The sequence below is a fragment of the Vombatus ursinus genome, unplaced genomic scaffold, assembly GCF_900497805.2.
Source record: "Vombatus ursinus unplaced genomic scaffold, bare-nosed wombat genome assembly UNPS02014821.1, whole genome shotgun sequence".
Taxonomy (NCBI): domain Eukaryota; kingdom Metazoa; phylum Chordata; class Mammalia; order Diprotodontia; family Vombatidae; genus Vombatus; species Vombatus ursinus.
Window position 1 is genome coordinate 29,416,824 of NW_020954599.1, and position 23,619 is coordinate 29,440,442.

A 23,619-nucleotide genomic window follows, 5' to 3' on the forward strand; every position below is an offset into this window, starting at 1 on the left:
TGTTTTTATATAATATATGTATATATAAATGTATATTTATATAATCATAATCCTATTTTTTTTTCAAGTAATGAAACCATTATATTCACTTAGGTTGTCAAGTTGCCTAAAATCACAGAGCAAGTCAGTATCCTGGGCAAGATTTGAACCCAAGCCCAGTACTCTTTCCAAGCTGCTCCATTGCTGCTGTGCTGTAGCTCTGGGATTGATCCTCCAGAAATAGACTCTTGAGCCCTCTTAGAGTGACAAAAGGGAGCCTCGATATGGAATTCTAATCCCAGCACCAACATTTATTGAATATGTGGACATGAGCAAATCACTTATCCTCTCAGCTTTTGTTTCCTCATCCATGGGGACAGGAATAATAGACCTGTGATCTCCCTGGTTCAGGGAATTCTAGATGAGGAAACTGCCTCCATCTATGCTAGGCGGCACCTTCTTTTCAACTTACACAGACTGTCCCAGAAGACTTAGTTCAGTTAAGACCTGTACTGTCTCTAGAGTTGAGTTGTTCAAGACCCTGAGGGAGGTGTTCAGTGACTTGCCCGGCATCATAAAGCCAGTATGTTTCAGGTCTTGAAGACAATTCCTCCTGGCTTTGAGACTGACTGTCTACCCAGTGTCAGCCTGCCTCTCTTTTTATGTCCTGTGAGATGGGAATAATAAAAACTGGTTTTAGAGTTGCTCTGAGGAAAAAAAAAATTTGTAAAGTGAAATGTGCTGTGTAACTATAAATAATAATTATTGGAATGTATGTCCTCTAAGGTCTTTTTTAGCTTTTATTCATGTCTAGTGTGTGGTCCTCTAATTGAAGATTTCCTTCCCCTACCATAGGAACCTTACCACATTTATTAATTTCCCTATCATTAGGAAAGGTTAGGATGTTTTATGATGGCATGTTAATTATATTCTATTCAGGGCTTCATGTTGGGGTTCCGCCTACTGCAGAGTTGGTATACAAATGAAAACCTACAAAGGCTGCCCTGCTCAGTTCTGTTCCCCTCCACTCTCTTTCCCTCAACCCCAAGCAATAAACACATTTGTGATTCATTTGTAAAACTGTCACATTGTGAAACTTTTTTGAAGTGGTGAGTAAAGGTTGCTGGGTGATTTTCTGAATGGTGTTTAATGTTTCTTCTCTGTTTACTTTCCAGGTGTCATAGAGACTGCCGAAAAGTTGGACCGTGAGACTGTCTCCCATTACTGGCTGACAGTCTTTGCAACAGACCAGGGTGTTGTGCCTCTTTCATCATTCACTGAGATCTATATCAAAGTTGAGGATGTTAATGACAATGCACCTCAGACATCCGAGCCAGTTTATTATCCAGAAGTCATGGAAAATTCGCCCAAGGATGTGTCTGTTGTGCAGATTGAGGCTTTTGATCCAGATTCAAGCTCTAGTGACAAGCTGACCTACAAAATTACAAGTGGAAATCCACAAGGCTTCTTTTCAATACACCCCAAAACGGGTATGTACAGACAGTGTTATCTCAATTTTATGCAGTGCCTTAAAAGTAGGAGGTGCTTTTCCATGCATTACCTAAATATTCACAATAAACATCTCTGATGAATACCAAATAAGTCTTACTTACTTTTTTAATGGCAGAGGAAATTGATACTCAAAGAGGGGTTAAATCATTGACCTCAGTGTTAAAGTTATAAAGAATAGGACCCAAACCTTGGTTGTCTGCCTTATTGTTCCTTACTTTTCCTGTCTTTGCCCGCTGCCAGGCATAGTAAAAAGAAGGGGGATAAACTTGGATTTACTTACTAGAAACATCATAATAAACATTGTGTTTGGGCTGTGGTCAGAGAGGGAAATAGGCAGAGAGATTTGGCAATCACAGGGTTCTTTCAGTGACAGTTTCATCATTTTCTTGAATATTCAAGGGTCACTCTTTCCATAAAGCTATTTTATAACATTGCTTATTAGGGGAATTGTACTTTCAGATGAAAACATTTTATCTTCTGGCTTGGAGGCTGTAGCTATTTGTAGGATTTATCTCTAATAGAAAGGTATTACCAGAAAAACTGAGAGGCAGCATGAGATGGGTACCACGCCAGACTTGGAGTCAAGTTGTCCTGGGTTCAGGTCCTTCTTTTGACCCATACTGGCTTTGTGACTCTAGGCAAATCACATAACCTCTCCATGTCCTGAGCAGCTAAGAATATAAGTTGCAGAGTAGAATAGGTGGGGATTTCCTCATCATCGTTGCTTATACTGTTGTACTCAAAGATCCAGCCTCTGTCCCCTAGAGGAAGTGTATCTAACTTGGCCATGATGTTTTTTAGATTTTGTTGGTTTTGGGGGGCAGCTAGGTGGCACAGTGGGTAGAGTGCCGGCCTTGGAGTCAGGAGGACTTGAGTTTAAATCCAGCCTCAGACGCTTGACACTTACTAGCTGTGTGACCCTGAGTAACCCCATTGCCTAGCAAAAAAAAAAAAAACAAAAACAAAAAAAATAACAAAAAAAGATTTTGTTGGTTTTACTCTTACAAAGGGTTTGCATGTCAGCTCACAGCAGTTTGTAAATATTCCTCCTTTTTGCACAGTGAGCATAGATTTGGCGGTGGCAAGAGAGGGAGAAAACTTCCTACTACAGCTCTTGTGTGGTTTATGTCACCCATCTATCCAGAAATGTTAACCGGACACTGTGATATGACAGTGGATATCACAGTTTATTTGTAGAAAGAAGAAAAAAAAACTAGTTAGCAGATTAATTACCTCCAGGAGATCTGAGCGCGGACCAGCTTGGTTGGCCTCACTGTTAGAATCCACACGGCATTATCTCCTGTCCTTCAGTGAACCTCATGCATCCTCCCAGTAGGTCAGGATATGAAACATAATGTTTGTTTAAAAGTCCTTGCCACATTATTCTGAGCCCTTCAGAGTAAGGACCTCTGAAGACAGCTGATTGAGTCTGTTGCCATTTAATTTGACTATTTACTTTTTATAGACTCAGGAGGTTTTTGCTTAGTCTGCATATTTTGCAAACTCATTCAGAGAAGCAAAATGTGTCAGAATTGGAAGGTATCTTAGAGAGGGAGATAGCATGTCAGAATGGAAGTAGAGTTTAAATTCCATATAAATTAGAATTTATATTCTATGTATAGAATTTATATAGCACCTGCTGTGTGCCACGCACTGTGTTGAGTGCTTTGCAAATATTATCTCATTTGATCTTCACAACAACCCTATGAGGTAGGCACTGTTATTATCCCCATTTTACAGTTGAGGAAACTGAGGCAGGCAGGTGGTATGTGACTTGCCCAGGGTCACACAGCTAGTAAGTGTCTAATGTGAACTCCTGACTCTTGGTCCAGCACTCTGTCCATTACACCACCTAGCTACCATAATGGAAAGATTAATGAGTTTTTTTTGGGGGGGGGGGGTTAGGCAGTGGGGTTGAGTGACTTGCCCAGAGTCACACAGCTAGTAAGTGTTACGTGTCTGAGGTCAGGTTTGAATTCTGGTCCTCCTGAATCCAGGGCCAGTGCTCTATTCAGTGCGTCACCTAGCTGCCCCAAGATTGATGAATTTGGAGAGACACACAGAAGGAGACAGAGCACAGTACTGGACAGTAAAGTTAACATAGGGTTTTTTGGAATGCAAATTTCTTTTGGAATTCTTTTGTAAAGCTGAATTTTGTATAATGCGAATTTACCTGCTGTGGGAATTGTCTCTATGTGAATAATTGACATTAGTACAACATCTTTTTCCCTGTGCCTATGTCTCCCTGGGAAGATCCTGAATTGAGATTTGGTGTGTGCTTAATAGTTTCATCTGAAAAAATGGATAGTTTCCCTAACCTTAGAGTTGACTATTTCTTATATTGCCTGACTCATTTAGTTGCAGCCCACAAATTCTACTCAGGGTTGCATGTTCCCCAAAGTTTTGTTCCAACCTTGCTCTTAAAATGCCATGTACAAGCAGCATAGGTTAAGAGTATTTTCTAGAACTTTCTTGGGGAAATCTCAAACCCCTTCTATTAATTTCTTTCTACTTAAAATCCAAATCAAAAACCACAGTAGCAGCAATTCATTTGGCCAATGAATAATTAGTGACATTTTAAAAGATAAATTTTATGGTGGATACATTTTGGCTTTTACATTACCATTATTTGTAATACTATTTGATACCACATACCATTTGATTTCTTTTGTACCAAAGAAGGAACAATTCAGTGAATACAGCCAATACTGTGACTAAGGCTGACAGCATTTTGTCCTTCCCAGTTTCTCTAGGCTTTTTGCTGAGAGGAGAGTGATATGTTTTGTGACTTGTTTTCTAGGATCATTATTGGTTTATAGTTACTCAGACCTTGATTTTTTTGGTTTGTTTGTTTACCTTGTTGTACTAATTTTATGTATTCTTCTGGTTCTCATTATCTCACTCTATATCAGTTCATAAAAATCTTACTATATTTCTCTTAATTCCTCATTTCTTACTGCACAGTAATATTCCATTATAATCATATATTCCAGTTAAGCCATTCCACAATGGATGGGCTCCCACTTTGTTACTAGTCCCTTGATGCTGCAGAAATGCTGTAATTTTTGTAGGTTTTTAAAATCTCGCATTAAAGAGTTCACCGCCTACGAGACCCCTTTTTACTCTCTCGGGGATGAAACACAGTAGGCACATGAAAGAAAACTTGTTATATCTACTGAGGTCATAGGGCTAGAAAGAACCTCAGATGCATATAGTCTAGCCCTCTCGTTTTTCAGATGACACAACTGAGACCCAAGTGGCAATAGGGAAAGAAAAACCAGTCCTTAGGGGAAAAAAAAATCACTAAAATTCTGCTGATTTTAGCAGCATAGATGTATACCAGGTTTTACTGTACAGTAGTAAACTTTATACTCTTTATTATATTGCAAGGTTAGACGACATGAGTGCTTTAGAGGTTTAAAAATCATTGGAGGAAATGAATATGGAAATATGACTAGGTGTTTAGAAGGAATATTGAGGAAAAGGGATGGTGGCTTTTTTGAGTTAAGAAAGAGAAATTAGAAGGAAAGACCTGGAGATACAAGGAAGAGAAATAATTATTTCCCCCATTCAGATTTGTTTACTACTAACCCAGTAATGTTTTATTTCCCATGCGTCTTGTATCCCTTCCTTCAGATTAGTGTGAGTTACCTAGGGGGATGGGCTAGTGTTATGTGTTGAAACCCTTTCCCAAAACCACACAATGGTTGCATAATACACCATCCTAGAGGAAGAGGAGGAGGAAACAAAGAAATAAAAGACAGTCTGTTGGCTAGGATTGCCAGGGAGAACTTGGAAACCTCCATTGTCCCCAGGGGCCCTGTAAAATGGTGGTAGCTCCTCTGTGTTGTCATGCCTTTGAACAGACACGTGATTTATGTTGGCTGGGAGTATCTACATCTTAACAACTCTCAAGAGAAAACTTCCTCCTGAGAATTCTAAAACACTAACTTCAGTGAGAACAAATCTTCCCCAGGAGTCAAGGAGCTCACTCTGGAATAGAAAGCAAATGTAGCTAGCTAGCAAGATAGCAGAGGAAGTAATTTGTTAGCTTTCACAGGCGGGATTTCCTCCCCTTCTCCCCACCCCCCCACCCCTGCCAAACTCGTTCTTAAGGTAGGGGACAGTGGAGAAGAATATCACAGTTATATTGAAATACCTGTTACATTTCCAAGGTTGACTTTATCATCTGCCATACTAAGGCTAGAAAATACTTAGCTTTCTTAAATTTAATTTGTTTTCGGTGAAGTAATAAAGAAGAGACATGTTTCTGCTTAGGGATACTTCAGTGGCATAGGAGAAATAGTTTCACTGTGTCTCACTTTTAAGAGATCCTGAACCATCCAGCAAAGGATATGGTAATGATCCACACATCCACCCCTCCACGTTTAAATTAGTTAATGGCCTCTACCTCCATGAAGTTTCATAAACATCAAAAGTTTCGTGTTCTTTGAAAACCAAGGAAGGCTTACATCTAATCCAGAAATGTGGTCAGTAACCAGGTAGAAGTTGACAGTGGGAGGATGGTCAAAACAAAACTAAAAAACTAAAAACAAACAAAGAAGAACCCCAAAAAACTATTGCAGAAGATGTGGATAATTAATTAATCATGAAGCAACTTGGTCATCTTAGTAGTATATTTAGCTCAGCAGTCACTGCCCTAGGGAGGAAATCACTGGACTTAAAAGTGGGAGGATGTAAATTATTATTTCAACTTTTCTTCAGTTCTTGGGAAGAAGTCATATCTAAATCCTGGCAGTTTATAAAATAGAAGACTCTTACAGAGCATCTCAAAGGTCTCATTTTATGGATGAAGAAACTGAAATCCAGAGAGGTTAAGTTTTATAATCCAAATTAAGAAGCAAGCTAGTGGCAAAGCTGGGACTAAAACCAGCCACTCCTGGTTCTCTCAGTCCAGTGTCTTTCTTTTCATATTAGTGAACTTAGGTAGAAATACTGTTAGGTTTTCTGAAAGTGCTGGCCCTGGAGTCAGGAATACCTGAGTTCAAATCTGTAGTCTTATTGCATTACTGCCCTCATACTTGCCTACTTGCCCTTCCTTATATGCATTCCTCCTCACTCCTCTTCTGGCCTTTGCTCTAACTGTCCTCTTTATCATACCCTCCCTCAACATCTTCATTTCCTTGAATGCCTGACATCCTTCAAGATCCAACTCAAATGCTACCTTTTGAAGGAGGCCCTTCCTTCTCTCCCCAACTGGTAGTTTCTTACCCTCTGAAATAACTTTCCATCCACTCTGTATGTGTCTTGTCTGTACCTATTTATATACTTCCTGTCTCCCTCATTAGAATGTAAACTCCTTGAGGGTAAGGACTGCTTTCACCTTTTCTTGGAGTCTCCTGCACTTAGCACTGTGCCTAGTAAGTTCTTGATAAAGCCTTCTTGTTGAATGATTAACCCCTATTACATTTCATATAATTGAATTTGGCTTATTTTCCAGGTGTTGGATAGATCTTCTAAAATCCCATTTCTTTCACAAAATGTTGTTCCAGCTTGTGTCATCTTAGAAATCTTGCAAACATGTGTGCCTCCAATCAAATCATTAATGAAAAATGCTGAACAAATCAGGGCCAGAGACAGCCTAGCAGCACTAGTCCACTAGAGAATGCTCTCTAAATGAACAGTGATCCATTAATCACTATTCATAAGATCCAGTCAAACATTTCCAGAATTACCTTCATCCTTATTATTATCTAGCCTGCGTCACTCATTTTTGTCCAAAAAGATATTACGAGAAACTTGTCGAATACTTTGCTGAAATCTGGGCAAGCTATACCTACAGTATTCTCTTAATTTAGTAGTCTATAATCACCCTGCCAAAAAAGGAAATATGAATTTGTATAGATTCATAGGAGTCACTGTTTTCTTTTCTAGTTGCTCCGTATCTGCCCCTTCACAAATGTTCTGAAATTTTTGCCAGGAACTAACATCAAATTCTTCAGCCCATAGTTTGAAGCATGTGTGGTGTTCTCCTTGAAGTCTAGTGAGACATTTGTTCATTTCCCCGTCTTTGGGCAAATCTTCTATGCTCCATGTTTTTTCAGATGTGAACAGGAGCAGTTTAGCAATGCTCTTTTCAGTTCTTTTCACCACCTTGGGGAAATCATCCAGGCCTAGTAGATTTAAATAAATTCACTGAAGACAGGCCTAGGTACTCACTATCTCTTTGTTTACCTTAAGATTTCAATATTACTGGCAATATTTTATCCTCTCTTTCTCAACCTGATGATGAGTCTTAGTAGGGAAAACAGAAGCAGAATGAGATTTTGAATATTCTACCTTTTTTTCAGTCACCCACTACTTTCTTCTTATTCTCGTCCGTTATCATCCAGAAAGGCCCTTTTTTTCCCCTTGCTTACAACCATCAACTAATTCTGCCTTTATAGTTAGAGGATCTGGCTCTCCTTAGTTCCCCTCCTTTCTTCTGTTTGCTTTGAGTAGAAGAGACACTGGACTCTTGATTTCATTACAGTGGGGAATTCTTAGATGCAGAAACTCTGCCTTTGCTGGTCTGCAATTTAAGGTCTTAAAGAGTTGCCAAGGGCACTGAGGGAGGAAGCCAATAATGTATCTGTGGCCTGAAGGCCTACCGGCTATTCTATGCACCTTACTGCTTCTGTTGATGTATGTATCTTTTTAATATCTTAAATGATCTGTGTGATCCTTGGTATAAGAAGGTTTCTTTATACTGATTCCTTTTTCTCTCTTGTTGGAATCATTTGTGTTTGTGACTCTTTATTTTATTAATTTAAGTATGTTATTTTATTTTTTGAAAGCTTTTCTTTCCACCTGGAGCTGGTTTCCCTTGTGGATTCCAAGGCCACCTTCTCAAAAGTAGTTCTCAAAACTTGGAAATCTGTTATCTCATCATGAACAGGGCAGCTAGGTGACTGAATGGATAGAATTCCAGGCCTGGAGTCAGGAAGACTCATTCAAATCTAGCCTCGGACACTGACTAGTTGTGTGATCCTGGGCAAGTCACTTAACCCTGTTTGCCTCAGTTTCCTCATCTGTAAAATGAGCTGGAGAAGCAGATGGCAAACCACTCTAGTATCTCTGCCAAGAAAAACCCCAAATGAGGTCACAAACAGTTGGACATGACTGAATAGCAATGACAAATCCCTGCTTACCTGTCCCAACTTCTAAGATGGTATGGTCAGTTCCTCCCAGCATTGCTATCTGACTTCAGCAACAAGTTTTTCCTTTTTCATTAGATTCAGTTCCAGAATAGCAATGTTCCTTATCCTTTCTTCTGAAGGATGAAGCCTGAGCAAGTGAATAATTTCTTAGCTGCTATTCTTTCTTTCTTTCTTTCTTTTTTTCATAGAGAAGTAGAGAGACTGTCAGCCAGTGTCTGGATAGTCGAAGATTCTTCTCTAGCTGAGCCAGTTTTATAATCTGCTCTCTCTAGGTTCTCCAACCCTTTCCTTTCCTGGATCATCAGCCATGTCAGACCCACAGATTGTAGGTGGAGCCTCAGGTGCTTTCCCAGGCCTCTTCTCTGTCCATCCTTTCATGACCCCCAGTTGTTTAGATTCAACCTATATCTCTCTTCTCGGCTCCAGTCCCACTTCATATAGTGCTCATTGGATATTTCTACCCAGATGTTCCATGGCGTTTCAAACTAAGTGTGTCTGAAACACACCTTAGTATCTTTTCCTCCAAACTCACCCTTCCTTAGTCATCCAGGTTCACACCTTCAGTGTCATCCGTGACTCCTGGCTCTCAGTCCCCCCCCCCATATCCAGTTATTTGCTGTTTCTTATTTCCTTGTCTACAACCCTGTCTCTCTCCTCACAGCCAGCACCCTAGTCTAGCCCCCTCCTCACTTCTTACCTGAATTATTGAAATAGTTTCCTGTTTGGTCACCCTGCCCTATTTCTCCCAGCTTATCTTACACACAGCCACTAATGTGGTTTTCTTAAAGCCACCGTCTATCATATCTTCACATCTGACAATGGCAGCCCACCTGTCCCGCTTTCAACAAACTCCATTGGCTCCCTGATAACTCCTCTGGCTTTTAAAGCTCTTCCCAACCTGGCCCCTTCGTCCTTTTCTGGTCTTTTTACACATTACTCCACTTCACACATTCTGTTTCAAGTTATACTGGCCTGGATACTGTTCTTCGCGTATGACCCTTCATCTCCCATCTCTGTGCCTTTTCCCCAGCTGTTGCCTATGCCTAGAATAATCCCTCTCCCCCTCCAACCTCTCCCTCTCCCTCTTCTTCTCCCTCCTCTCCCTCTCCTTCTCTCCTTTTCCTTTCCTTCTCTCCTTTTCCTTCTCCCTCCTTCTCCCTCTCCCTCTCCCTTTCCTTCTCTCCTCTCCCTCTCCCTCTCCCTTTCCCCTGGGCTTAGCACACTCTCTAGTACATACTAGGAACTTAACAAATGCTTGTCTCTCAGTAGAGCTGCTTCCTGCTCCTTTTGGCCAGGTGTGGTAGGTAGGTAAGTATAGTAGTCAGGATGCTCCTAAGACACTTGCTTCTGTTTCTGGCTCCTTCAGGCCCTCTCAAAATGCTCTCCACCATGATTACCACTCTTATTTCCCATTCTCCATATAGAAATACACCTCCTTTGTTGACGATGCAACTGCCAGACAACTATTGACTTGTAGAGCTGGAACATCCAGAGTCTAGATTCTAGATCATCTAGTCCAGTGGTCTGCAAACCACAAGAGACACAGGGGCTGTAGTTTGTATCTCTGATCCGGTCTAATCCAGCCTCATAAATGAACCCTATGCAGCATTTCCAACCAGTTCTCATCTGACCCTCTCTTGAAAACCTCCAATGAAGGAGAGCCAGCTACCTTCCAAGGTAGTCCATTCCACTTTTGGATATTTGTTTGGAAGTTTTTACTCACCATAAAAGCTTAAATTTGTCTTCTTACCAGTTCTAGACATTGCTCTAAGTTCTTCCCTCTGCCGCCAAGCAGAGTGAAACTCTTCCTGTGACAGGTGCTCAGATATCTGAAAACAGTCATTGAATCCTCCTGAAATCTTCTCTTCTCTAGAATGTCTGTACTTCATCCTTCATCTGATTTGAGGCATAGTCTTTGTCTAATGAGTTTATTTGAATAAGATGTAGTTTTCTATTGCTGTTTTCCAGTCATGAGTCTCAGTTCATTAAGATTTCTTATTTTGTTTATTGCTAATAATAGGGGCATTCACATCAAGACATCTGAAATCACGAGTATGACTATTTTCCCTCCACCTGGAAATATTCTCGTGAGTTTTGTGCCACCTTCACTGCCATCTTTCTTCTTGTGTCATATCTGCTTCTCTCTGTGCTATCTGGCTTAGTAGTTGAATATGGGCTGTTTTGTCTCTCCCTCCACCGCTCCAATTTCAGTCTAAATTCCTGTAGATAGAGGTATAAGGCTCCAAGCAAATATATCCTATCATATCTTAACAATAGATGCAAAAGGGTATCATCCCTCTATCTTAACCTTGTTCACAGATCCAAATCCCCTGCCTTATCACTGTCTTCTTAGCTAAATTCTTGCTTCCTATATCTACATCCCTTTATCTTTTAAAATTTGTACCTTTAATCAGCGGTAGTGCTGAAAACACCATCTTTCCCCTTTATATCAATTCCGTTTCCTGCCTTAAGATTCTTTCATAATGCCTAACTTTTATGGGTTCTTTTTGGCGTTTGATTCATTAAAAAGTCAGTGTTGTTGTAAGGTTGACAAGTCTCCCTTAACAAGCTCTCAATCATATTCTGTGTGCCTGCCCCAGGAAGACGGCGTGTTTCTTTATTATTCATGTCACAGTGACATATGTAGTCCTCAGCACGGAGTTACCATCATCAAGGATGTGTCTTCCTGTGCTCGGTAGTGGATGTCCTCTCTCCTAGAGGCCCCATAGAGCACAGAAAAATGCTTTTCATTTGGAAGGTCTAGTTTCTTTCTCCCTGGGAAGAATCTGGAATCTTTGACATAAATTATCTGGTGGTATGTCTTCTTCCTGTCCTTCTCCATGTCACCTTCAACCTTCTGATTGGGGTTTTGATTTGCCTGTGCATATTTTTTTTTTCTTTTTGTGTTTCTCTTTTTTTTTTCTTTGAGAAGCATTTCTCCTACATGCTTTTAAGGTCAGCTTTCTTTTCCTTCAGACAAGCTAGAGGATTGAAAGGCTTTTTTCTCCTTTGGCAGTCCATCAACAGACATTTATTAAGCCCCTGCTGTGTGCTAGGCATTGTGCTGAGGAGTTCACAAGCTAATGAGAGAGACAACATGAAAACAACTATGTACTAACAGTATATAGCTCGAAAAAAGTGGGGACAATCCCAAAGGGAAGGCAGGAAAATGAATTTGCATTTTTTGCACCTGTAATTTATTGATTCTAGAAGGAACTGTTTTCTCTGCAAATCATTGAAATGTGCAAATTCAATATAGCATTAACCCATCTTGATTTGTTCTTAACAACTATATAAACAGTGTAAAATTATTAGGTTTTAGTAAATCCAGATGGAAATATGTGTTTCTGGCGTGAATAAATTTTGATGAAGGAACTAGAGTCAAGTCTTATGTTAGAATCTAGCTCATCATTTGTAAATATAAACTTGATGTCTTGGAGCAAAATGTTTCCTGAATCCATCTATTCAAGTATTTCACACCACTGTATGATGTACTAGGGGATTTACCAGTAAGTACATTTCAGAAGACATTATATGTAAAATATATATTTACATACATACACTCTACAGAGTAAAAACTGATGCAAGAGAATCTAATATACTAACTTTACAGCAGTACAAAGCACGGGCTTGATTTCTTTGGCCAGCATTGACCAGGGACAGGTGCTGAATTAATCTTAAAGACCGGGGTTGGTTGTGGACCAGTGGAGAAGAGACAGGAAGCTTTATCAGGAAAGAGACAACTTTGTAGGAGGAATGAGACTGCATCAGAGAGAGGAAATTGGTAAGGGTTGGTGGGGGGAAGGAAAGATTTAATGGAAAGTCTGCAATGTTAGACTGAAGACTTTAAGCTTTACCTTTCCATTTATATGAATAACAATTTCCTTATGAGAATTGTAATCACCTGGAACACTTCTTCTTTGGTAGATAAGCCTGAATTGAATTCAACATACATTTACTAAGTATTTATTATGTATAGTGGGCTGTTCTTAGCACTCACTTGAAGTCAGATGAAACTAATCACACCAGTTTGAGAAAAGAGGGGAAGGGAATTCCCATGCAGCATTTTTCGAGTTTAAAGTAGAGAGAGAAAATATATTAAAGGGGAAACGAGTTCTGATTGTGGTTTGAACCTGGTTTCTGGAAGAATCTAAGTTTTTGGTTATAACTTTGAATGGATCTAGCTAGTTAACTAGCTAGTTAGAGAGTTTATATGTATGTATTTAAGTATTTTGGTTAGTGTTGGGAAATGTTACTACTAAAACATGCAAGGACTATATATCTTCCTGGCTCCCAGACAGATCTGGGAGATATATGAGCTCATGATTCTGTGTCTGTGTATTTGTGTGTTTACCTGTGATTTAATTAGTCTGGGAATTTCCAGGAAAGAAATGCCCTCTAACAGTATAAATTTGTAATTGTTCTGTAACTTAATAATAACAATAATAATAATAGCTTGTATTTATTATAGCACTTTTTGATTTGCAAAACATTTTATATACATTATCCCATTTGATCCTTGGAACATCTATAACTTACTAATTAATAATAGCTAGTATTTATTGTAGCACTTTTAAGATTTAAAAAAAATTTACATATATTATCTCCTTTGATCCTTGGAATATCCCTGAGGCAGGTGCTGTTACTAGCTTCATTTTATAGATGAGGAAGCTGAGGCTCGGAGCTTTTTAAGTGATTTGTCCTGGGCTACATATCTTAGTGTCTGAGGCAGAATTCAAACTTGAATCTCACAGACACTGAGTCTAGTGCACCATGTATCTCCTGGCACATCTGAATAAATGCCTTCTGGCTTTGGAGAGAGGTATAAGAGATGAAGTGATTTGTCTAAGTCACGTAGTCATTATGTGTAAGTGGTGGGACAGGCGCCCAAGTCTTCCTGACTCCTCTGTATAAACACACATAAAGGGATTTAGGTTTTCCTTTGTAGTAGACAGCCTCCATGGTTTTGATTATCAACTTTTGCTGTGAATCTTTTGGTGACAATCTAAATGTCCATAAAAGCTTCTAATAATAATTTATAATTTTAACCTTCGTTAACATCCAAGTCTACGGAAGTTCAAGAAAATGAGAGAAACAAGCTGGATGTGTTAAATTGGTGGAGCATTGCCAACTGTAGCATTCAATATCTGGTCAAGAAGCAACATTGTACTGTGGAGGCTGTGTCAGGGACAAGAAGAGAAAGGAAGCCTTGAAAAGATAGGGCCACCGGGAGCTGTCCTAGGCTTCTTTAGATAAGAGAAATTGAAACAAACTTAGTTCGCTATTGTAAAATGTCATTCTCTCCTCCCTCACCACCCAAAAAAAATCTGCTATATTATCGGTTTGAATTTACCTTGGCAGTGGCATACAGCTCATAATAATTGGTAGATAATTTCAAAAGTCTATATATAATATACCCTCTTCCTCATTCATTTAGAAGGACCAAAATGCTTTAAAACACAAATCACCTACATACTGCTGAACTACATATGTGTGTATGTATAGGGACTGAAGTTGATGTTGGAACTGTGATTTCTTTGGTTACGCAATCTCAGAAGAGGAAACTTCCTCTTCTAATACAGGTTTCCACTTTCTATGCAATTTGTAGTCTTAGACAATTGCCTGGAGCAGAGGGGGCAGACATGTGGCCCACACCACTACTTATTGCTACCCAGAAGAGCAATATTTAACAACTAAAATAAAAATACAATAAAACGTAGCTCATATTACATTTTACAACTAAGTCTATCTATGTGGTCCACAGGGATCTTATATAGCTTAGCGGGTCCTGTTTCTACCAAGTTTGACACCATTGTCCTAGAGCACTGAGAGGTTCAGTGACTTGCCTAGAGTCACATAGCCAGTATGGTTCAGAAGGAGGACTTGAATCCAGCTCTTCCAAGTTCCAAGGCTTGTCCGCTAGCCATTCTTCCATGCTGCCTGTGTATAAATACAAACTATGTGTATGTCATATATTGGGATAGAGACAAGCATGGTGTACTAGAGATAGTGTTGTATTTGGGGTCAGGAAGACCTGGGTTTGAATCTCACTTAAAGCACTTCCTAACTGTATGACCCTAGGCAAGTGGCTTAAACTGTGTGGACTTCAGTTTCTCTATCTGTAAAATGAGGGCATTGGACTCAGTAACTTCTAAGACTTCTAATTCTAAATCTCTGATCTTGTGACCTTCTGCTAAATTGCCAAAGCCGGGTCTAAACTGTATTCTTTCTCTTTGCCCCTGTTAACAGCTCTTTACCTGGAGATTGCTGGAATTTTACTTTCATAATTTTTTTAAAAATAGAAGCCAAGAAAAATAGATTTGGTAATGAATGAAACTATATTTTGCTGGAATCTATCTGGTCTATAGGTTAAGGGATTCCTGTACTTGGTACTTTACTAAATCAACTCTAATTATAACACTGAGTATTTTTCTCATTTCAAAGTATAATTTCAAATAATGAGATAATATATAAACGTCAGTCTTATTTTATGTTGACTCCCTTGTCAGAATTTTTTATTATAATTGCATTTTCAGATATAATAATTAAATATCAAAATAATTATTATTATGCATTTTCTTTTCTAGCAGTCATTTCATTTCTGAATCCAGCCCCAGCTCCCTAAAATATTTAATCTTTCCTTTTCACTCGTTGATTTCTGCAAGTTCTTTTCTTTAAAGTTTTTATTAACATTCACTAAGTGAATTTTAAAATTGCACTCACTGTAAAAGTTTGATAAGGCACATCTCTTTGAGGATGAGCAGAATAATTTCTTAAAGGAGACCAATCTGTCAGCACACATGCCTTTTTATTATACATGTGTACAATGTGTGTATTATGTATTATGAGGCTGAATTTAAACTCAGGTCATCCTGACTCCAGGGCCAGTGTTCTATCCGAGTGCCACCTAGTTGCCCTTAGGACCAGATTTTTAAGCTCAGGTAACTATGTTTCATTTCTTAACTCTTGATGACATTTGTCAAGTATAGCTTTATATAGTACCCCAAAATTATTTTTCCTTTTTTGAAACACTTGTAATAGTAGATATTCTATTTAACAAGGGAATTACTATGCACTTAATGTTAAGCATATGTATTAGATAGGTTGTTGGGAACTTTTGATATATTTTATCTTTTGTCAGTTGGTTAATGTCTTGCAGTCCAGAAGACATTGTAGAGTCATAAAATGCTAATAGCCAGTGTGTAGAATAGGTAATCGAATCTCCCATGCCTTTGTCCTGTATCAGTTTACAACCAGTTTTCCTTGTTTCTAGCAAATAGCAGTTACCTTGTGGCTGAAATGGCAAATGAATAAAGTACATTGGGAAACAGCTATAGTTGCAAATGACTTCCTAGGATTTCCGGTAATCTTACATATCAAGGAAGGAAGGAAATGAAGGCCCTGTGGCTTTACAGTGATGGTGATTCATATTTTCAAATAAGTTCCTATTGTTTCCTGACTCATGATCTGTTTTTGAAGTTATAGGAACATTTATCTGTATTTACTTTTCCAGACTTTTCAGGAATTTTCACAAAGTGAACTTCCTGAAAGGCCTGAAATTTAGCTGTGAAAGCTAATGTAAGTACCTCTCCAGGACCCCCTTTCACTAATGTATCTCTTGGAATTTCTTTCAACAATAGCAAACATTTGTTTCTTATCTTGCATGAGGCTCTGTGCTTGGCGCAGGTAATGCAAAGTAACATAGCCAGTGACTTCAAGGATTCTCATATCCTCTGCTGAGATTTAGCAAAGGTTACGGCAAACAGTCTGTTGGTGAGAATATTTTTTTTATTCCAGTAAATTTTAGAGTTGGGAGAGGGAACACGACCATTATTTCATATTGGGAGATGATACAATGTCAAGAGAGTTTCCTTTGGTACAACCTTAGATGTGAGAAGATCCAGAAAAAGCCTTGTAGGAAAAATCTCAGCATTGAGTTGTAATTGATACCAGTAGAAATTGTGGAGGCCTAGTGAAGAAATGCTCCTAATTCCCCATCACTTGGGCTTGACTAATTTTGTTCTTGGATTATTCTGAATGCCTTATGTTTTCAAGGAGAGCGAGCATGCCATAGTCAAAAGGCTACATTTCAGGAGACCAAGTGGCATCATCATGGCCGGGTACTTTAGGCAAGTCATGTGGCTTATCTAGGCCTCAGTTTCTTTCTCCATAAAGTGAGTTTGGGATTTGTAAAATTCTTTGAATAGAGCCCCTGTTTTGGCTCTACACTTCAAGAACAAACAACAGCTGTCTAGAATTCCAGTCACAAGCAGATTCCAAGATAAGACCAGAGGGGCCAAGGCAGAACTTCCTCAAGTGTCTGTGGATATATAAAGTTCTCAGCTTTAACATATAATAGTCTTAATGACCCTGAGTGGAAGTTGTCTATAGTGATAGAGCCCAAGGAGTAATTTGTCCTTTTTGTTTTTTTCTTTCTTTTTCTTTTTAAATTTTAGAGTTGGGAGAGGGAACATGACCTCTGAAAATTGTTATAGTTTAACATTGTGAACAGTTACCCTGCCTGCTCTGTGGTATTAACTCAGTCCTTAATCCACTCTGGGCCAGGAACCATCTTTTGTTACTGGGCCTTCTTCATAGCATCAAGCGCAGAGCATGCAGTAACTAAGTACTTATCAAGTGAAAGATTGGGGGAGAGGAAGAAGAATGACTTTATTAGCCTCCTTTCCTCCATTCTCGAAAAGGGCAGTCAGAAAAAAAACTGGAACAGAAATGATTTGGTCCTGTCTCAGTTTCCTCCTTTCTTCTCCGCCTCTTCAGTTCACCTATTCTGTCCTCTATTCTCTTGCCCCTTTTCTCATACCCTCTGCTGAGATTTAGCAAAGGTTATGTATAGCAAACAGTCTAATGGTGAGAATATTTTTTATTCTACTGAGCCTTTTCAGGCACAGATCCAAAGGATAAAGTTAGCCAAAGATTCGAGGAAGAAGAAACCACTGTCATAGAGAAAGAACAATGGTGTTTTCATTGCAATCTTTGCATAAATAGAAGTACTGTGGTCATAGAGCTATAGTATTATTCTAGTCTTATTGAATATATCAGTTTCAAATGTAACTTTGAAAGTTAGAATATTTTGTAATTCGGATTTTCTAGCTCTCCCACTAACTAGTTGTGTGGCCTTTGGAGGGCAGCTCATTAACCTTCCTAAACATGAGTTTCTTTATATCTAGAGGGAGAGAGGCCAGATGGCTTCTGAGACCCCCCCCCCTTCCTGCTTTAAAATTCTATGGTTTTTATGCCTGTAATTTTGTCTCATATTGGTCTTTTTCTGGTACTCCTTGCACAAATATTCCCAACATCATGGATTCCCACGACAACCAAACAAAACTACACAAGGGATAGTTAAATTTATTTTTGACCACAATCTGATTTATTTTAGACTTTGGGCACCCGATCAAGTTTGTATTTTAATATTGTTCTGGGGCTTCCTGTAAATCGATTTAAGGTTTAATGTATGACCAATTTTCAGTTATTCTTCTAATGGATTGTAAGTTCCTTGGGGACAAGGTCTTGATTATTTTTTACCTCTGTTTCCCTAGCACCTAGTACTATGGCTGGAGGGTAATGGTGAAACTCAGAGCAGGGTGGTCAGCACTGTGGGACAGTGCTAATCCCCTTTACCCTCATGGCGCTGCTGTTATATGGGATCAGGAGTTCCTTCTGCTAGTGATACACTGGTTTATACTTTTGGACCCTGCGACCATTTTTAATTGCTTTAGAAAATCGAAACCCTAGGTGAGCCTTATTGTTTTAGAAGGGAAGACCTGCCCTGCCTGGATTCCCAGATGTGGACTTTTATCTTTTTTTCCCCCCTTTTTCTGGTGTTCTGAATCTTGGGAAAGCAGTTTGGGGGAGGGGAGGAGGGGACTATATGCATACATGCCTGTATTTAAACCTGTCTCCCCTGGGTTTGTGGCTATACTTGGCGCCTTCCTCATCTTCTGAGTGTCAATATTTCTATGTTTGGAGATTCTCTGATGATAAGGCTTAGATAACTCTATCTCAGATATGACACTTGTCTTAGACCCAACCGCTGAGGGTAGGGCCCATACATAATAGTACCTTGTACATGGTAAGTACTAAGTTATTTTTGTAAATTGTTTGAATTTAATTTTACTGAGGTCATAGTATTTAAAGAGAGGCCTACCATTTATGACTTCTTCACAAAGACTAGACAAGAAGAATAAGATTCTTCTAAACTGTGTTCCCAAACCGGAGGTGGTCAGAAGTTCCTACTCAAAACCTTGGCAGCTTCGGGAAACTGCCTGCCCTTGTTTATGTGAAGGCTGATCCTGACTCAGCCAGTATTCAGTTTAGTATTCAGGGTGTTATCTGCTGAGTCAGCCTTGCTCTCAGAGCTGGGTTTATTTGCTTTGGCCTCAGGAGCTGGACATTAAAAAAAAAAAACTTTTTGAACTTTGTGCTTTCTGAACTATCTTGGGTACTAAATGATATGTAAAAAGAACAATGAATATCATTCTTTTGAAATTGTTTCTCAGTTAAATTGGGATTTCTTTTCTTTTTTTAAGACTGTTAATTTCTTTTTACACAACACTTTTCATTTATATTCAGGAGGATTGTGTTGAGGTGTTCTCCAACTAAAGAAGTAACCAGGCAGATTGTCCAAGATTTTAGGACTTGATATGAGTAGGTTAATAAAGCAGGTGTGCTGGGGTAAGGTGACCTGGCCACCTCCTTGGACACTTTGAGGATCAGCTGTGGATACTACACTCAGTCTGTCAGTATTCCATCTAGCCTTCCTACATCTTTCCTTGCCCAGGCTTGTGTTTTCAGAAGCACATGTTGCATACCTGTCTTGGATGGTCACAGAATCACAAAATGTACAGTTGGAAGGGCCCTTGGTAGGTACCATTTAGTACATCCTTCATCTGAAAGGACTTCTCCTGTAACATAACAAACACACAAGTGGATCGATCATTTAGCCTCTGTTTGAAAACCTCCCAGGAGAGGGAATACTCATCTTGAGGCCCCCATTCCATTTTAGAGCAATCTAATTGTTAGGAAATTTTCCCAATTTCAAGCCTGCTGCCTCTTTGCAGTTTTCATTCATTGTTCTTAGTTCTGCCCCACTTTAGCACAACAACACATGCCTTCCACTAAGTAGTCCTCAGATTCTTAAAGACAGCTGTCCCTTCTTTTAAATCATATCCCTTCCAGAGATGATATTTGTAAAGCACTTAACACAGTACCTTGCCCCCAGAAGGTGCTTAATAAATGCTTGTTCCTTTCCAGTCTTTTCTGCTCTATTAGGAGCATTAATAAAATGATCTGGGGCAGCTAGGTGGTTCAGTGGATAGAGTACCGGCCCTGGAGTCAGGACGACCTGAGTTTAAATCCAGCCTTAGACACTGACTAGCTGTGTGACCCTGCCTCCCCCACAAAAAAATAATAATCTATATTTTAGCCAATAGTAAAAGTAATCCATATGGTATTTCGGGAAAGTAGTACTCAGCACAAATAGTAGAATAGGGAATGAGCTTTTCTTTATATTTAAGAAGAAAAGATTGATTTTGTTGGACCTGTAAATAAAAATAAATAGCAGCCTTTTTGACAGTTTGTTAAAATTCAGATCTAGGACAGAGGAACAATTTTTCAAAACTGCTTCACATATGCCACTCTTAATTTTCCTGAATGGTTTAACTTTATTCACATGACTAAGTATTGACCCTCTCTTTATCACTTCACTGAGGAAATTCCTGTCCTCTTATGGTAGTTAACAAAATAGATTAGCTTCGTTTCTTTATCTTTCAGCCATGACTTTTTGTTGTTCATTGAAGTAATACCTCTCCCCAAAGTGCTTCAAGTATACATTTTTACAATTGTACTCAGTGGTATTATCATTCTTCTACTGTAATTGTCTCTAATGTCACTTATTCATAAGGTATAATGGATACCCTGGGAGTCATCTCAGCCAAGGTAGAAGCATTCGAATAACATAAAACCACTTTCTAGAGAGATCATAGTAACAATGAGCCCTGATGAAATTATACCTATATTGAAGGTGCCTAAGACAAAAAAAATGCATTCTTTATTACCAGATAATGTTTAAATGTCACGATTAAAGTCCTTAAACCATTTGAATAATAGGGTATAATAGGGTATAGGTGCCATTAACTTTCTATCTAAATTTATGCTTGCTGGTAGCCTATTATAAAAAATAGATAATATAGTGAAGGACTCCCTTCAAAGAAATCAATAAAATGGCTGAAATAAAGGTTCATATAGCCTGAGTGTTTGCCTAAAAGCAACTATTCTCCAAACAATGAGATTATTAATTCTGAAATTTTACAGGACTATGTGCTCGGGTGAGGGCATTCTTTCAGTTCTTTGAGCATAGTAACTGGAGAAGGGTTTGCAATCTTGAAAGAAAAGTAGAAAATTTGATATAGCCTTTTAATGTTTTTATTTCCTAGCCACGATACAGAACTATGGATTATTGCCTGTCATAGGAAATTAGTGTGGCATAAGGGAAATTGTACTGCCCTTAAAGGCAAAAGACATGTGTTGAGATCCCATTTCTTCTGCTTACTCTGTAATCTCTTGGACAAGTCACTTCACGTATCAATAGGCACTTATTAAAGGTCCACTATATACCAGGCACTGCACTCAATGCTGGAGATGTAATAGAAATGAGATAGTCTCTCCTGTCAGGGGACATCCATTCTACTAGGGTGATAGGTAACATGTTCAAAAATATAGCCTGCGTACAAGATAAATACATAGTGGGGTAGAGATGATTCTAAGAACCTGATGATCAGGAAAGGATTCCTGAAGGAGCTAGAATCTTAAGCTAAACCTTGGAGAGACCTAGAGTCTCCAAGTGGTATAGGTGCAGAGGGAAAGCATTTTAGCCAAGTGAGGTCTTGAGGCATTGAGGTGGGGGAGATGGAATAATCTGGAGAGGAAATGGGAAGCTGACCAGTTGTCTGGAGTGTTCAGTACACGATACGGAGTAATGATTGGCTGAAATGCCAATAGAGGTGTTTTGTATTTTATCCTAAAGTCAGTGGGGCACCATTAAGTCTTCCTGAATAGAGGAGTATAATATCCTCAGATCTGAGCCCCAGTTTCCTGATCTGTAAAGTAGAAATAATACTTGTTCCATCTATTTCTAAGGGTTATTTTGAGAACTGCGCGAGATCGTGTAATGCCACTTGAAAAACACTGTGTAAATCATAGAGTCCAAAGTGGGGACCTTCGAAGCCATCTAAATTCTGCTCCGAAATTGAAGTCAGGCAGATCATTGAGATACAGTGGGTGGCAGTACTGGGATTTTTAACCCTTCTTTTGTGTATAAGTCTAGCTCCATAGAAAGCTCTTTCAGAGGAATGATTTACTCTATCAAAATAGTGCCTTGTTGAGTGAAGTGACCTTTTGATCTTGTAAGCATGTGATATGTCATAACAGGTCCAACAGTACTCATAAACACTTTTACTGACTCCATTAAATTTTAGTTTCACACAAAATGGCTAAATGTAAGCAGAATTTTGATGTTGTTCTAAAGGAGTAATTTTACAGTAAAGAGGTTTTCTCCAGCTGAATTTCTTGGGTGTTCAAATGAGGTTATGAGCTGTAGTTAACAAGTTAACATAGTTATCTTTAGCGCCTTAAAACAGCTAAGATGGAAGCAGAGCTTGAGAATGATCACTCTCTCAGACACTGGAGTTTCTTTCCTCAGGCCTCTGAGGAGAAAGGTCTGGAGGCATTTATTGTATTTTATAAACAGAATTCACTGGTGAAAGTCTACAGAATTTCAAAAGCCTCACCTGGGAAAGAGAATGTATATATTGCAACTGTTTCTGATGCTAAAAAGGGAATAGTCTCATGTAGTGGGGGAAAAAAAAATCACTAGGCTCGAGTAAGAAAGTAGGAAGGCCTAGATTTGAGTTTTAATTGGAATATTTGCTGTATATATGGTTGTAGCCATAGGGATGTGCTCCAAGTGGCTCGCACAGAGCAAGGCAGTTTGACATGCTGATCAGAAGCCCAGAAAGCAGTCAGGCTTGCTTGGTTGCACACCTTGGCTTCCCACGAGTCAGCTTTGGTCCCTCCTTCTGCAGGAGGCCTTTCCCAGTTCCTCTCCATCTTAGCGTCTCCCCTCTGAGCTTACCTCCTGTTCTCCCCACGTGTGTTACACTGTGCATTCTAGATAAACGTGTTCATATGTTGCTTCATCCACTAGATTGTGAGGCCCTTGAGGCTCATAGGACAGTGAGGGCAAGCAAGGGACTGTGGAATTTGTTTGTTTTTGCCTTTCTTTACATCCCCAGTGCCTGGTACTGTGCCTGGTACAAAGTAAATGCTAAACAAATTCTCGTTCGCTGACTGATCACCCCCATATCATCATAGACCCTTCAGAATGCATTGTCTAAAGCTTCCAGTTGTGTTTGCCACCATGCTAGGCTGCACATATGAATATAATTTTCTCTCCAATCCCAGGACTGTTTTCTTTTCCAGTTTTTTATGCATCATATTTTTCCCTAGTGTGTTATTGCCCTTGCTTTAACCAGCCTGTTTTCATGCCATATAAAATATTGGCTGAAATCATTGAAGTCTGTGAGCCCACAGATTGTGTGCATGCATGTGTATTGTGCCCCCTCCTCCACGCACATAGATTCATTCCGAATTGAACTTTCCCAGTTTTGTAGATCCTGGAGATAGTTCACTTTGTTGCTTTTCATTAGCATTTTAATTGCCTTTGAAGCATCTCATTCGAAATGAAGTAGTTGGATTGCATCATGAATTTCCAAACTTTTTGGTTTTCCTTCCCTCTTGGCTTTTAGTAAGCCCTCCTATATCCCCTATTCAGTATGAATATAAATAAATCCTAGGGTTTACCATGCATATACACATAAGAAATAAAGTAAGATGAAATTTTCATAGAGAAAATTTTATTTGGTGCCTAACTTTTTTAGTATTATCAAGTTGT

General features: G+C 39.1%; 1 protein-coding gene across 3 annotated transcripts in view; it reads left to right on the forward strand.

Moving 5' to 3' along the window:
* FAT1 (FAT atypical cadherin 1) overlaps positions 1-23,619 on the forward strand; it is a 171,848-nt gene that overhangs the window by 71,072 nt on the left and 77,157 nt on the right. For all 3 annotated transcript variants that reach the window (XM_027837365.1, XM_027837367.1, XM_027837366.1), the window contains exon 3: positions 1,155-1,469. In XM_027837365.1, the coding sequence (XP_027693166.1) occupies positions 1,155-1,469 (315 nt within the window). The remainder of the gene's footprint in view (positions 1-1,154; positions 1,470-23,619) is intronic.